Source organism: Ranitomeya variabilis, chromosome 3 (assembly GCF_051348905.1).
Source record: "Ranitomeya variabilis isolate aRanVar5 chromosome 3, aRanVar5.hap1, whole genome shotgun sequence".
In the NCBI taxonomy this organism is placed as follows: Eukaryota; Metazoa; Chordata; class Amphibia; order Anura; family Dendrobatidae; genus Ranitomeya; species Ranitomeya variabilis.
In genome coordinates, this window is record NC_135234.1 from 776,037,188 (window position 1) to 776,052,342 (window position 15,155).

General features: G+C 45.4%; 1 protein-coding gene across 1 annotated transcript in view; it reads left to right on the plus strand.

Annotated features, from left to right (window-relative positions):
- The first annotated feature begins 502 nt into the window (after positions 1-502).
- Positions 503-15,155, plus strand: part of LOC143817466 (uncharacterized) — a 59,783-nt gene continuing 45,130 nt past the window's right edge. Inside the window, exons 1-7 of the mRNA XM_077298898.1 lie at positions 503-668; positions 3,523-3,674; positions 3,782-3,946; positions 4,030-4,150; positions 5,248-5,345; positions 5,702-5,762; positions 8,070-8,902. Of these exons, the coding sequence (XP_077155013.1) occupies positions 3,567-3,674; positions 3,782-3,946; positions 4,030-4,150; positions 5,248-5,345; positions 5,702-5,762; positions 8,070-8,902 (1,386 nt within the window). The 5' untranslated portion in view covers positions 503-668; positions 3,523-3,566. The remainder of the gene's footprint in view (positions 669-3,522; positions 3,675-3,781; positions 3,947-4,029; positions 4,151-5,247; positions 5,346-5,701; positions 5,763-8,069; positions 8,903-15,155) is intronic.

A 15,155-nucleotide genomic window follows, 5' to 3' on the forward strand; every position in this document is an offset into this window, starting at 1 on the left:
TAACAGAATAAAAATTCAAAATGTGAAAATTGCGAAATTTTCAAATTTTTTGCCAAATTTCAGTTTTTTTCACAAATAAACTCAAAAATTATCGACCTAAATTTACCACTAACATGAAGCCCAATATGTCACGAAAAAACAATCTCGGAACCGCTAGGATCCGTTGAAGCGTTCCTGAGTTATTACCTCATAAAGGGACACTGGTCAGAATTGCAAAAAACGGCAAGGTCATTAAGGCCAAAATAGGCTGGGTCATGAAGGGGTTAAAGATAGGGCCGCACGACGCATGCGTTTTCTTGCGGCGACGACGCTGCGGCGCACACCGCAAATGTGAACGTAGCCGGCCATCCTGAGCGTGGACACGCACCCCAATACTGCGAGTCCTGGGAACTAGGAGACTCCACCAACAAGATGGCCGCGCTCACTGCAGGGACAGGAAGTCTGCAGCCTAAACCCCGCCCCTTCCTGCTACACTTCCTGCCTCACATGCTGGAGAGCAGAGAACCAGGAAACATCCCAGAAAACTTCCCCGGAGACCGGAGAAGATGCGGTGACCGCAGCTCCGGGATAGTTCGCTGTCTCTTCCCCGTCTCTGCGCCTCCTCAGCCTCCTATCAGCCAGCAGAGGACGGGAGGGGACGGCGCCTGCACTCGGCCTTAGACTGAAAGGTGCCCTGTGCAGAATTGCCTTTTGGAGCCCTCACTCCATTCTTTTCCTCAGGATACACGCTTAGGTTGTTTACTAACTATTAGGCCACGTTCACACCTTCAGTATTTGGTCCGTTTTTTACCTCAGTATTTGTAGGCAAATCCAGGAGAGAAACAATCAGAGGAAAATCCTGAGGGATGTGCAGAGGATCGGTGACCGCAGCGGGTACAACTCCTGACCGTGAGCGCGGCCTGACATCCTGGGGAGATCGGTGCGGCCTGACATCCCGGGGAGATCGGTGCGGCCTGACATCCTGGGGAGATCGGTGCGGCCTTCCGTCATCTACGGGTGTGTTTTTCACAGCGTCTCCTGCAGGAGATCTCCACTGACTTTCTCCTCAGTAATGTGTGTAGAGTACTGCAGGACTTCACGGCACGGCTCTGCTCTGGTATCACAGCTCTGCTCTGCTCCGCCGTCACGGCTCTGCTCTGCTCCAGCAGCACGGCTCTGCTCTGCTCCAGCAGCACGGCTCTGCTCTGGTATCACAGCTCTGCTCTGCCGTCACGGCTCTGCTCTGCCGTCACGGCTCTGCTCTGCTCCGCCGTCACGGCTCTGGATCACGCCGCGGCCTCTGTGTGGAGCGGAGGCGACTTAATGTGAGTCCAGAGCCAAAATCTGATTCTCAAAGACCTGAGAAAATGGAGAAAGTGACGCCCGCACCACACAGGGGACGCGCTGGGATCCAGCAGGTCACGCGTGAGGACCCCGACCAGAGCAGTGATGGCAATGGCAGAACACGGACACTTAGAATGGACTTATAGATTACCTGCCCTACACAATACGTTGTACCCACAGTACATTACACACACAACTCTGCTACATTGTCATATACACAACTCAGCTACACACACAGCTCTGTATCATCACCATGCAATTCCACAATCTCAACACACACAACTGAGCTAAATCAACACAAATAAAAATCTCTGCTGTACACACACACACACACACACGCACGCACGTACGTAGCAGAGCTGGTTTGGTGACCAGCACACAAACAGTTCTGTATATACACACAGGGCCGCCATCATGGCGTTACTAACCTTACTGGTATATGGGGCCCGATGAACAGAAGCAAAGACCAGGGTCCCGGACTGGGTGAGATATGCCGGCACTATGTCTCGCTCACTCCAGTCCCACCACTTTGCTTCTGCACAGCCGGCTCCAGGGCAGGGGCGTTACTAGGCACTTACACTCGCGGTACGAGCCCAGGAGCAAAAAGCTTGATGCTCCAAACCACTTGAGGGCACGTTCTTCCACAGCAACCTGGCACAGCAGCGCTGCCTTTCCTGACTCCTCTCCTGCACCTGGGAGCACAACAGATGTGACCGCTCCTGCAAGTGTCTGTGCTCCACGCAAGAGAGCAGCTACACAAGAGCCAGGAGCAGCAGCACTGCTGCACTCGCCGCTCTGCTCTCCGGCTGCTGCTGCACTCGCCGCTCTGCTCTCCGGCTGCTGCTGCACTCGCCGCTCTGCTCTCCAGCTGCTGCTGCACTCGCCGCTCTGCTCTCGGGCTGCTGCTGCACTCGCCGCTCTGCTCTCCGGCTGCTGCTGCACTCGCCGCTCTGCTCTCCGGCTGCTGCTGCACTCGCCGCTCTGCTCTCCAGCTGCTGCTGCACTCGCCGCTCTGCTCTCGAGCTGCTGCTGCACTCGCCGCTCTGCTCTCCGGCTGCTGCTGCACTCGCCGCTCTGCTCTCCGGCTGCTGCTGCACTCGCCGCTCTGCTCTCCGGCTGCTGCTGCACTCGCCGCTCTGCTCTCCGGCTGCTGCTGCACTCGCCGCTCTGCTCTCCGGCTGCTGCTGCACTCGCCGCTCTGCTCTCCGGCTGCTGCTGCACTCGCCGCTCTGCTCTCCGGCTGCTGCTGCACTCGCCGCTCTGCTCTCCGGCTGCTGCTGCACTCGCCGCTCTGCTCTCCGGCTGCTGCTGCACTCGCCGCTCTGCTCTCCGGCTGCTGCTGCACTTGCTGAGACTGAGGATGCCTGATGCCCAGTCCTCTATGCAGTGTACATGATTACAATATATGCACAGTTCCTGTAATGTGTCTGTCTAATATATGTGCCGTGTACTGCATGTTTGTGGCTGTGTATTTGTGCAGTGCAATTCCTATGTGTGTGCATTTGTGTGTGTATATAAGGCATATAGCTGGATTTCTGTGGGTGAAATAGTCTGTGTATGGGTATGTGCACACATTAAGTATTTGCTGCAGACATTTCCGCACAAAAAACGTGTCTTCAGTAACGTCATTCACTTAGTTGGTAATAACAAATACCTGCGTTTTTTGCAGCAAAAACTTCAGCATTTGTTATTACCAACTAAGTGAATGACGTTACTGAAGCCTCATGCACACGTTGCTTAGTTTTGCCTCGCAGATTGGACGCAGTTTCACATCTGCAGCATGACAATTCTTTCAGTGTTTTTAACACTGTACAATGCAATGGGAGAAAGAAAAGCAAGTAAAAAAAGCATAAAAATGCAAGTAGAAAATGAGGTAAAGCCGTGTGTGTTTATATTGCGTTTTTCCTGCCACAAGACACGTTTTTTGTGCGGAAATGTCTGCAGCAAATACTTAATGTGTGCACATACCCATACACAGACTATTTCACCCACAGAAATCCAGCTATATGCCTTATATACACACACAAATGCACACACATAGGAATTGCAGTGGAGAGATCCAGGAGGCGACCAACTCGGTGGTATGAGTAGATGAAAGTCTGTGACAGGAGGGAATAGTCAACTGTGTGAAATGGAGAGGACACGTCTAAGGACCCCAAAAGATATTCTTCCATTAATTCTCAATCATCTTTTTTTCAGGTTCCCTTTAGGGTGAAGAGCAGCTAATATTTTCTTTGTACAAGATGGGCCTTCCCTTCAACGACCCCCTGATGATGGAGCAGGACAGAAGCCATATGGCTGCTCGAATATTAGACCTCACCCTGGAGATAATCTACTGGATCACTGGAGAGGTGAGATCTTCACATCACTCTGATCTCTAGGAATAAATCAGGGAAATGACGGGAAAGGTGAAGGATCCTTAGAATAGATGTAGTGATCGGCGTCTCCTCATACACAGGATCACACAGTAGTGAAGACGTCTGGTGGGTGTGTGACCCCCCGTGTGTCAGGAGGACGGAGCAGGACCCCGAGTGACATCACCGAGCCTCCGCCTCATTCACTGATACATGAGCAGAAGATCCTAGAACTGACCCACAGGATCACTGAGCTGCTGAGCGGAGAGGTGAGCGCTGCTGGGAATGCTGGGACATTGTATAATAACGCTGGGGGAGGAGTCTGCTAATGACGGGTCATTATATGTGTCAGGTTCTTATAAGATGTCAGGACGTCACCGTCTATTTCTCCATGGAAGAGTGGGAATATTTAGAAGGACACAAGGATCTGTACAAGGACGTCATGGAGAATCACCAGCTCCTCACATCCCCTGGTAAGAGGAGACCTTCCTGAATATAGAGGAGAGGCCGGGTCTGAAGTTACCTGTAATATAATAACATAGTTAGTAAGGCCGAAAAAAGCCATTTCTCCATCCAGTTCAGCCTATATTCCGTCAGAATAAATCCCCAGATCTACGTCCTTCTACAGAACCTAATAATTGTATGATACAATATTGTTCTGCTCCAGGAAGACATCCAGGCCTCTCTTGAATCCCTCAACTGAGTTCGCCATCACCACCTCCTCAGGCAAGCAATTCCAGATTCTCACTGCCCTAACAGTAAAGAATCCTCTTCTATTTTGGTGGAAAAACCTTCTCTCCTCCAGACGCAAAGAATGCCCCCTTGTGCCCGTCACCTTCCTTGGTATAAACAGATCCTCGGAGAGATATTTGTATTGTCCCCTTATATACTTATACATGGTTATTAGATCGTCCCTCAGTCGTCTTTTTTCTAGACTAAATTATCCTAATTTTGCTAATCTCTCTGGGTATTGTAGTTCCCCATCCCCTTTTTGCCCTCCTTTGTACTCGCTCTAGTTCCATTATATCCTTCCTGAGCTCCGGGGCCCAAAACTGTACACCGTACTCCATGTGCGGTCTAACTAGGGATTTGTACAGAGGCAGTATAATGCTCTCATCATGTGTATCCAGACCTCTTTTAATGCACCCCATGATCCTGTTTGCCTTGGTGGCTGCTGCCTGGCACTGGCTGCTCCAGGTAAGTTTATCATTAACTAGGATCCCCAAGTCCTTCTTGTCAGATTTACCCAGTGGTTTCCCATTCAGTGTGCAATGGTGATATTGAATCCTTCTTCCCATGTGTATAACCTTACATTTATCATTGTTAAACCTCATCTGCCACCTTTCAGCCCAAGTTTCCAACTTATCCAGATCCATCTGTAGTAGAATACTATCTTCTCTTGTATTAACTGCTTTACATAGTTTTGTATCATCTGCAAATATCGATATTTTACTGTGTAAATATTCTACCAGATCGTTAATAAATATGCTGACTCTCCATCCCTGGACTCCCCATCATCTGATCATCACATGTAGACGATGTATTCAGTCACTTTATATATTTCCTATAGATGGGTGCAGTCCAAGAAATCCACCAGAGAGAAGTCCCAGTCCTCTATGCTCCCAGGGTTGTCCAGAGGAGAAGCAGAATGTCCTCCTGGATCATCAGGTAGATGGAGCTGAAGTTCCTAGACTATCTTTCTACTGACCTCCAGACTGTAGGTGCCATGTCATCTGGGGTCAGTATCGGCTACAGGATAAATGTACAGTCTGCCGTCTAGATGGAAATATCTGCACAATGCCAATCAGCTGCTTCTAATTCTGTCAATGAACAGAGCTCTATACTGCTGATCATTTCATGCAGGAAAATTAGAGAAAGATTTACATTGATGTGTAAAACATTTGGTGGATTGTTGACCTAGTCTGATCACCACATGAAAGGGTCATTCTTTTATTGGTTTTTCGTCTTCTCCTGATATAAGGTAAAGTGCTGTTTTTTTTCTTATGTCTAATGTTGGATCTTAGCAGGAAGATCATGGTGACACAACAAGTGGACTTGACAAACCTTTATCCGAGTCGGTGAATGGTAAGAGCCTTTCAGAAATCTTGATTTTTGTTCCATTGATTTGTTGTCTGTATTTTCCTTAATGGACAATGGGGTGAATATTAACTTGAACACACTTAGATGTGGTCACAGTGACCAGTGGGGTAACTCGGGGGTCAGTATTGGGGATTCCACTTATTAACGGGGTAATAGCCACGGGAATTGAGCACAGCTACAACCCCTGGCAAAAATTATGGAATCACCGGCCTTGGAGGATGTTCATTCAGTTGTTTAATTTTGTAGAAAAAAAGATCACAGACATGGCACAAAACTAGTCATTTCACATGGCAACTTTCTGGCTTTAAGAAACACTAAAAGAAATCAAGAACAAAAAATGTTGTAGTCAGTAATGGTTACTTTTTTAACCAAGCATGGGGGAAAAATTCTGGAATCAGTCAATTCTGAAGAAAAAATGATTGAATCACCCTGTAAATTTTTATACCCAAAAATAACACCTGCATCAAATTATATCTGCTCGTTATTTTGCATCTAAAAAGGAGTGATCACACCTTGGAGAGCTGTTGTAGGAAGTGGACTGACATGAATCATGGCTCCAACACGAGAGATGTCAATTGAAACAAAGGAGAGAATTATCAAACTCTTAAAAGAGGGTAAATCATCACGCAATGTTGCAAAAGATGTTGGTTGTTCACAGCTGTGTCTAAAATCTGGACCAAATACAAACAACATGGGAAGGTTGTTAAAAGCAAACATACTGGTAGACCAAGGAAGATTTCAAAGTGTGAAGAACGGAAACTTAAAGCAATATATCTCCAAAACAGGAAATGCACAACAAATCAAATGAGGAACAAATGGGAGGAGACTGGAGTCAACGTCTGTGACCGAACTGTAAGAAACCGCATAAAGGACATGGGATTTACATACAGAAAAGCTAAATGAATGCCATCATTAACACCTAAACAGAAAAAAACAAGGTTACAATGGGCTAAGGAAAAGCAGTCGTGGACTGGATGAAAGTCATATTCAGTGATGAGTCGTGAATCTGCATTGGGCAAGGTGATGATGCTGGAACTTTTGTTTGGTGCCGTTCCAATGAGATTTATAAAGATGACTGCCTGAAGAGAACATGCAAATTTCCCCAGTCATTGATGATATGGGGCTGCATGTCAGGTAAAGGCACTGGGGAGACAGCTGTCATTACAGCTTCAATAAATGCAAAGTTTATGTTGATATTTTGGACACTTTTCTTATCCTATCAATTGAAAGGATGTTTGGGGATGATGAAATCATTTTTCAAGATGATAATGCATCCTGCCATAGAGCAAAAACTGTGCAATTATTCCTTGAAAATAGACACATAAGGTCAATGTCATGGCCGCAAATATTCCGGATCTCAATCCAATTGAAAATCTTTGGTGGAAGTTGAAGAAAATGGTCCATGACAAGGCTCCAACCTGCAAAGCTGATCTGCAACAGCAACCAGAGAAAGCTGGAGGCAGATTGATGCAGAGTCCTGTGTGACCCTCATTAAGTCCAGGCCTCAGAGACTGCAAGCTGTAATAAAAGCCAGAGGTGGTGCAACAAAGTACTAGTGATGTGTTGGAGTGGTTTTTTTGTTTGTTTGTTTTTCATGATTCCATAATTTTTTGCTCAGAATTGAGTGATTCCATAATTTTTTCCCTATGCTTGGTTAAAAAAGTAACCATTACTGACTACCACATTTTTTGTTCTTGATTTCTTTTAGTGTTTTTTAAAGCCAGAAAGTTGCTATTTGAAATGATTTTAGTTTTGTGCCATGTCTGTGATCTGCTTTTTTTTCTACAAAATTAAACAATCTCCAAGGCTGGTGATTCCATAATTTTTGCCAGTGGTTGTATAAGGACAGTGTTGGTAATGTAGATGTGCTTTATGAAAGGCATTAGATAATATGCAACAATAAAGGATGGAGAATGATGGATCTGGTGGAATGTGTTAAAAAAAAACTGTCTGAATAATAGAAAGCAGAAGGTGGTTATTCACGGACTGCATTGTCTTCAAACTTTTGTATGGTTATTATTGACCTTGTAGCAGACTTACAGAATTGTAATATTTGTATCTAAAACTGCATAATGAGCATTATTGTATTTTATTACATATTTTACTTATGTGCTTAGATGAGATTCCAGCACAATGCCAAAAATGACTCGTATTCTTGCAGGACATAGAATGTAAATGTACTATGTCCAACTCTGATCTGGTTATTGTATTTTGATATATTATTTGCTTGTGTAGATGTTTCATATAAAAATGATAACATAACTTCTAATGGGAATATAATTTTTTTTTCAGATGAAGACTGGATGAGTAGCTCCCATGGACATCTCTTATCTCCCTATTATGAAGCTAATGACAATCAAGTAAAGACTGGCAAAAACAGCACTAGAGATAGACTTGATAATGGTTTCACATGTTCAGATTGTGGGAAACATTTTACAAAGAAATCAAATCTTACCACACAGAAGAAGATCCACAAGGATGAAAGGCCATTTTCATGTTCAGAATGTGGGAAGCTTTTTAATAGGAAATCAATTTGTATTGCACACCAGAGCATTCACACAGGAGAGAAGCCATATCCATATTCAGAATGTGATAAATGTTTTAGTAAAAAATCACATGTTTTGGAACATGAGAAAACGCACACAGGAGAGAAGCCGTATTCACGTTCAGAATGTGGAAAATGTGTTACTATTAACTCAATTCTTGTTGAATATCTGAACACTCACTTAGAAGAGAAACCATTTCAATGTCTTGAATGTGGAAAATGTTTCACTCAAAAATCAAGTCTTGTTACACATGAGAGAATCCACACAGGGGAGAAACCATACTCTTGTTCAGAATGTGGAAAATGTTTTGGGGTTAAAAGTCATCTGGGGAGACATCAGAGAACTCACACAGGTGAGAAGCCATTTTCATGTTCAGAATGTGAGAAATGTTTTATTCAGAAATCACATCTTATGGAACATCTAAAGACTCACACAGGAGAAAAGCCATTTTCCTGTTCAGAATGTGGGAGATGTTTTACTCAGAAGTCATATCTTGTTGGACATCAAAGAATTCACACAGGGGAGAAGCCATTTTCATGCTCAGAATGTGGAAAATGTTTCAACCGTAAATCTGTTCTTGTTACACATCAGAAGTCCCATAAAGGAAAAGACATTTAATGTTATTAATGTAGGATTTGTTTCCTCGGGATGCCTCCTAGTGTAATATAACTACTATGTAGAAAACCATTACTGCTAACTCTGCAATGTTTAGCTTGATCTCAGTGATGGCTGGTGTGTGATATTCACCTAAATCTTCATTTATAGCTCAACTGGAGCAGAAAATTCTTGTATCTGGAATGTTCTGGAATATCTCAGGTTTACTTAAGCACATTGGGGACACTTTAATCCAGAATTTATGCAATAAATATAGTTATTAATTACGGGACTCAGTGGTGAGTGTAATCTGACACATTTGGCTTTAATGACGTTTGATGATAACTTTTTTAAATTGATTCTACTGCACTACAAAACTGAAAGCTGAATGGTGGACATATAACACTCAATACCTCACTATTCAGCTGAATGGACTGTAATGTTCCAATGAGTGCCACATCTCTTTCAATTTTTTCCAGACACATCTCAATAGACTTTTTTATGTTGACAAAGGGGGGGGGGGGGCTGCCTCTTTGTTGCGGAGATACAGTGGGGAAAAAAGGACCATATATACTCGAGTATAAGCCTACCCGAGTATAAGCAGGGACCCCTAATTTTGCCACAAAAAACTGGAAAAACTTATTGACTCGAGTATAAGCCTAGGGTGGGAAATGCAGCAGCTACTGGTAAATTTCAAAAATAAGAATAGATGCCAATAAAAGTAAAATTGATTGAGACATCAGTAGGTTAAATGTTTTTGAATATCCATATTGAATCAGGAGCCCCATAAGAAGCTCCATACAAAATATGCCCCATATACTGCTCCATAAAGTTCATGATGGGCCCCATAAGATGCTCCATATTAAAATATGCCCCATATAATGCTCCATAAAGTTCATGATGGGCCCCATAAGATGCTCCATATTAAAATATGCCCCATATAATGTTCCATAAAGTTCTTGATGGGCCCCATAAGATGCTCCATAGAATATAATGCTGCACCAAGGTTGATGGACCCATAAGATGCTCCATAGATTATGCCCCTTATAATGCTGCACAAAGGTTGATGGCCCCATAAGATGCTCCATAGCATATTATGCCCCATATGCTGCTTCTGCGATTAAACATGACGAGTTTTGTTTCTACCAAACAGTTCTACTTCGGTTTCATCAGACCATATGACATTCTCCCAATACTCTTCTGGATAATCAAAATGCTCTCTAACAAACTTCAGACAGGCCCGAACATGTACTGGGTTAAGCAGGGGGACACATCTGGCACTGTAGGATCCCTGGCAGCGTAGTGTTACTGATGGTAGCCTTTGTTACGGTGGTCCCAGCTCTATGCAGGTCATTCACTAGGTCCCCCTGTGTTCTGGGATTTTTGCTCACCGATCTTGTGATCATTTTGACCCCACGGGGTGAGATCTTACGTGGAGACCGAGGGAGATTATCAGTGGTCTTGTATGTCTTCCATTTTCTTATTATTGCTCCCACAGTTGATTTCATAACATCAAGCTGCTTGCCTATTGCAGATTTAGTCTTCCCAGCCTTAACCAGAACGCGTTAACCAGAATTTGGAAACCTACCTCAGGTGTTTTGTCTCAGAAAATCAGGAGGATTGGGCATCCTACTTACCGCTTGCAGAATTTGCGATCAATAATCACCGTCAAGAATCTACCGGCAGGTCACCATTCTTGGGTGCATACATTTACCCTCCACAGTTTAGTACCTTTAACGGGGGAGGGGCTTTGGGAGTTCCGGAAGAGGAACATATTTCTTCATCGCTCTCCTCAGTGTGGTGGGGAATTCTGAGTAATTTGAAGATTATGGAGACAGGTAAAAACGTATGGCTGACAGAAAACGCTTGCCAGGTCAGGACCTGAATGTGAATGACTTTGTGTGGTTGTCTACCACGAATATCAGGTTGAAGGTTCCTTCCTGGAAGTTGGGACCTAGATTTATTGGTCCCTATAAAATAACCGCCGTCGTTAATCCAGCAGTGTTTCATCTTGAGCTACCTCAGGCTATTAAGATCCACAGTGTCTTCCTTAGGTCTTTGCTCAAGAAATATGTGGAACCTCTTGAGCCCTCGCCCCTACCGCAACCCCCAATAGTGGTTGATGGAAATCTGGAGTTTCGGATTTCGAGGATTGTAGATTCTCACCTCCAATATTGTTCCCTACAATACTTGGTGTGCTGGAAGGGTTACAGTCCAGAGGAAAGGATGTAGGTCTCGGCATCAGAGGTGAATGCCCCCAGGCAGGTTTGTTAATTTCACACCTCTTTTCCCGAGAAACCTGGTCCTGCATGTCCGGAGGCCACTCGTAGAAGGGGGGTACTGTCACGGGTGTGTCAGAGGCTGCAGACAGTCGCACTGCATCTGGCTGCAGAAGGTCTCTGCGTTTGGCTTTGCAGACATCTTCTTAATCGTTATGACTCTTGGACCCAGTGGCAATCTCCCCCGGCTCTAATTGACACACCCGGACCTGAGTGTTTATAGACTCCCAGCCTGCTGCTGGGAACTGCCAGTGATATTTCCATTTCCCCCAAGTTGAGGCTTGGAGCTATAGCAGTCGGCTATCTTCATCTTGTTTTGCTGGAGGACGTCTGTGTTATCTCTCTGAGTCTACTCACGTTGTGTTCCCCTGGTTGGTCTATCCCATCTATCTTTAGTTGTAGTGGGGACTGACTATATAGGGATGTTTAGGGCAGAGAGAGTGACTTTAGATCTGCCTAGGGGTCTCCACTCCCCCCTTCCCTAGTTTTGGGCTCCCTCCCCCTCATCCCTTCGTATTGCACTTAGTCTTCCCCACACTGCGTGACAATGCCATTTTCAAATGGATTTTTTTTTTATTTCAGGATGACCTGAAACATTCATTCTGTACACAGTACATATGCAGTTATGCTGCAGCGCAGTTGCCACCGCCTGCCTGTAGAAGGTTTTATTTTTTTTCCAATATGTATATCTAATGTTCATTATGTAAACTAGGGGGCGGGTCAGAGAGGGATTAGTGACCTTTTAGCAGTCTTCAGTATGAATAGCTAATCAGAGCACCACATTAAGCCACAGCCCCGCCCCGGAGCACGGGCATATCATTAACTCAAAACTGAAAATAAAGATTAAACAACAACAACAAGACGGATTTCATCACCAGGTTTCAGTGTAATCAGTGTAACTGTCTGTAGTCACTGAGCACAATCCGGCTGACAGGGGCACTTTAACCCCTTAGTGACAGAGCCAATTTGGTACTTAATGACCTGGCCAATTTTTACAATTCTGACCACTGTCACTTTATGAGGTTATAACTCTGGAACGCTTTAACGGATCCCACTGATTCTGAGACTGTTTTTTGTGACACATTGTATTTCATGTTAGTGGCAACATTTGTTCGATATTACTTGCGATTATTTATAAAAAAATTTGAAATATGGCGAAAACTTTTAAAATTGTGCAATTTTCAAACTTTGAATTTTTATGCCTTTAAATCACAGAGATATGTCACACAAAATAGTTAATAAATAACATTTCCCACATGTCTACTTTACATCAGCACAATTTTGGAAACAACATTTTTTTTGTTAGGGAGTTATAAGGGTTAAAAGTTGACCAGCGATTTCTCATTTTTACAACAAAATTTACAAAACAATTTTTTTAGGGATCCTCTCACATTTAAAGTCACTTTGAGGGGTCTATATGATAGAAAATACCCAAACTTGACACCATTCTAAAAACTACACCCCTCAAGGTGCTCAAAACCACATTCAAGAAGTTTATTAACCCTTTAAGTGCTTCACAGGAACTAAAACAATGTGAAAGGAAAAAATGAACATTTAACTTTTCTCCTACGCCTCATTGGGGGACACAGGACCATGGGTGTTATGCTGCTGCCACTGTGAGGACACTAAGTAAACACATAAAGAATTAACTCCTCCTCTGCAGTATACACCCCTTGTCTGGCCAGTAATGACCCAGTTCTTGCTTAGTGTCTGTAGGAGACACTTGGGTCTGTTTTCAGACCCCAACGTTTTTTTTTTTTTCTGTAGATTTTTATTTTTTAATTACCGGAGTGAAGGGGGTGACGGATTCCTTTGTAGGGTCTCCCCCGAACCATCAACAGGCGAGCACGGTGAGTATACCTTCCCGTACCTCTCCTGCGACGATTGGGGCACGTGTAATCTACGCTAGGGCGACGGTTCCTATACGGTCCCGATCTCCCCCACCCTGTAAGATGGGGAGCACATAGAGTATTGGCTCTTATGTGCATCTCCCAGGCTCCACCGCAATCAAGCCCTCACCTGATGGCGTCATGTAGTCCCCACAGTAGCCGTAAGTCCCCTGCGGCAGGCACACATGAAGATGGACAGAGACTCTCCATCCCCCGGCAAAGGGAGGATCGATTGAGCTTATTCCCTCGCAATGGAGGCTGCATCTCTGCTCGGTGGCGGTGAGTAGTTTCCCTCCTCACGCTGCCTGCGTGGGAAGGTGCGGTCCTGGTCCCCGGGGAGAGGTGCCGCTGGCTGGACGCTAGCGGCGATCATTCGGCGCGTCGCTGCCTGCTGGCGCGCTCCGCCGGCAGGCTCCATAAATTTAGTCCCCGGCTTTTTCAGCCGCTCTAGGCTGCAGTTGAAATCCCCGCCCACTGCCGGAGCGCCGCCCACTACTCAGGCGCTTCTCGCTCTGAACGAGAAGCGCCCTGAAAATCTCGGGCGCCATCTTGGGACTCCACTTCTGTGGGGAAATCAGCCGAAAACGCTAGCCTAACTACTCAGGAGGCTCTTCTCTCTTCCTCCCTGGGGACACAAGCACATGACCGTGGGTAAGCTGCTTCACACTATAGGAAAAAGCTTGACCCCCTTCTCTGCACCCATAGCCCTGCTATCGCAGTTTATTGGCGAGAATAGACATACACTATGTCTCAATGTAAGGAGGCAAAAAGGAGCAATAAAAAGCACACTTGTGTTTTTTACTTCATGTGTCACTTGCAATTCTGCCTTGCCACATGCCCACAATACTCCTTGGTGCCCAAACTGTGACCCGGCCTGTGCGCAGCTGCCTTCTGCCTCCACCTCCAATGTCCCCACCGAGCCTAACCCTCCTGAGTGGGCCGCTTCCTTGTCGCGATCCATGGATACTTTGGCCAAGGCATTGGACTCGTTCCAGGGATCATCTCTAAGTCAGAACCCTGTTGTGAACTCTGTTTTCAGGCTCCCTCTTGTGGTCACAGGTGGTATTGTGTGACTTTTGTTTTGGGCTCCCCCTGGTGGCTTTGTTTGTTATCCTGCGGGTCTGTGGCTGATCAGCTGCCTCGTTATTCACTTGGGAGTTTCCTATTTAGCTCTGTTTCACTTCCACTTGTTGCCGGCTGTCAATGTACTCAGTGCTATTCTGATTACTCCTGATTATCTTCGGTTTCAGTCTCTTCAGGAGAAGCTAAGTTCTGTTTGATTTATTTTTTGCTCATCAGTCTGCAATATGATTTCTGTGTATGATGAGTTTGGTCCAGCTTGCTAATATGTGATTTCTTCTGCTGGTTTGCTCTGGGGTACAGAGTTGCTTCCCCCGCACCGTTAGTTGGTGCGGGGGCTCGAGCGATCTCTGCGTGGATATTTTGAATAGGGTTTTTTAATTGACCGCACAGTTCCCTTTCTATTTTCTGCTTTCTAGTGTTAGCGGGCCTCATTTGCTAAATCTAATTTCATCTCTGCGTTTGTGCTTTCCCCTTAACTCACCGTTAATATTTGTGGGGGGCTATTCTATATCTTTGGGGTCATTTCACTGAGGCAAGTGAGGACTTTCGTTCCCTCTAGGAATAGTCAGTTTCTCAGGCCGTGAAGAGACGTCTAGGATTTTCAGGTCACGTTCCACGGCTGCCTATAGTGGTTTGCGGATAGGATCAGGTTGCGGTCAATTCAGTTACCACTTCCCCAGAGTTTGTAGTCAGTTTAGTTACTTAGCTAGTCCTACTTGCGATCCTTGCCACTAGGATCATAACAGAACCCCCCCGTCGACCGCGGCGGAATCTGGCGCCGGTACGGAGCTGTCCGACCACAGGGGGCGTACTCCGTTACGGGAATCTCGGGGTTCCAGGAAAAGAACCCATGCCTCGCCTCCCGTACACGCTCGAGCTTCAGCATCTGCGAGCTCAATTTCTCGCTCCCCTACTACTGAACTGGGTCATTACTGGCCAGACAGGGGTGTATACTACAGAGGAGGAGTTAATTCTTTGTGTTTACTT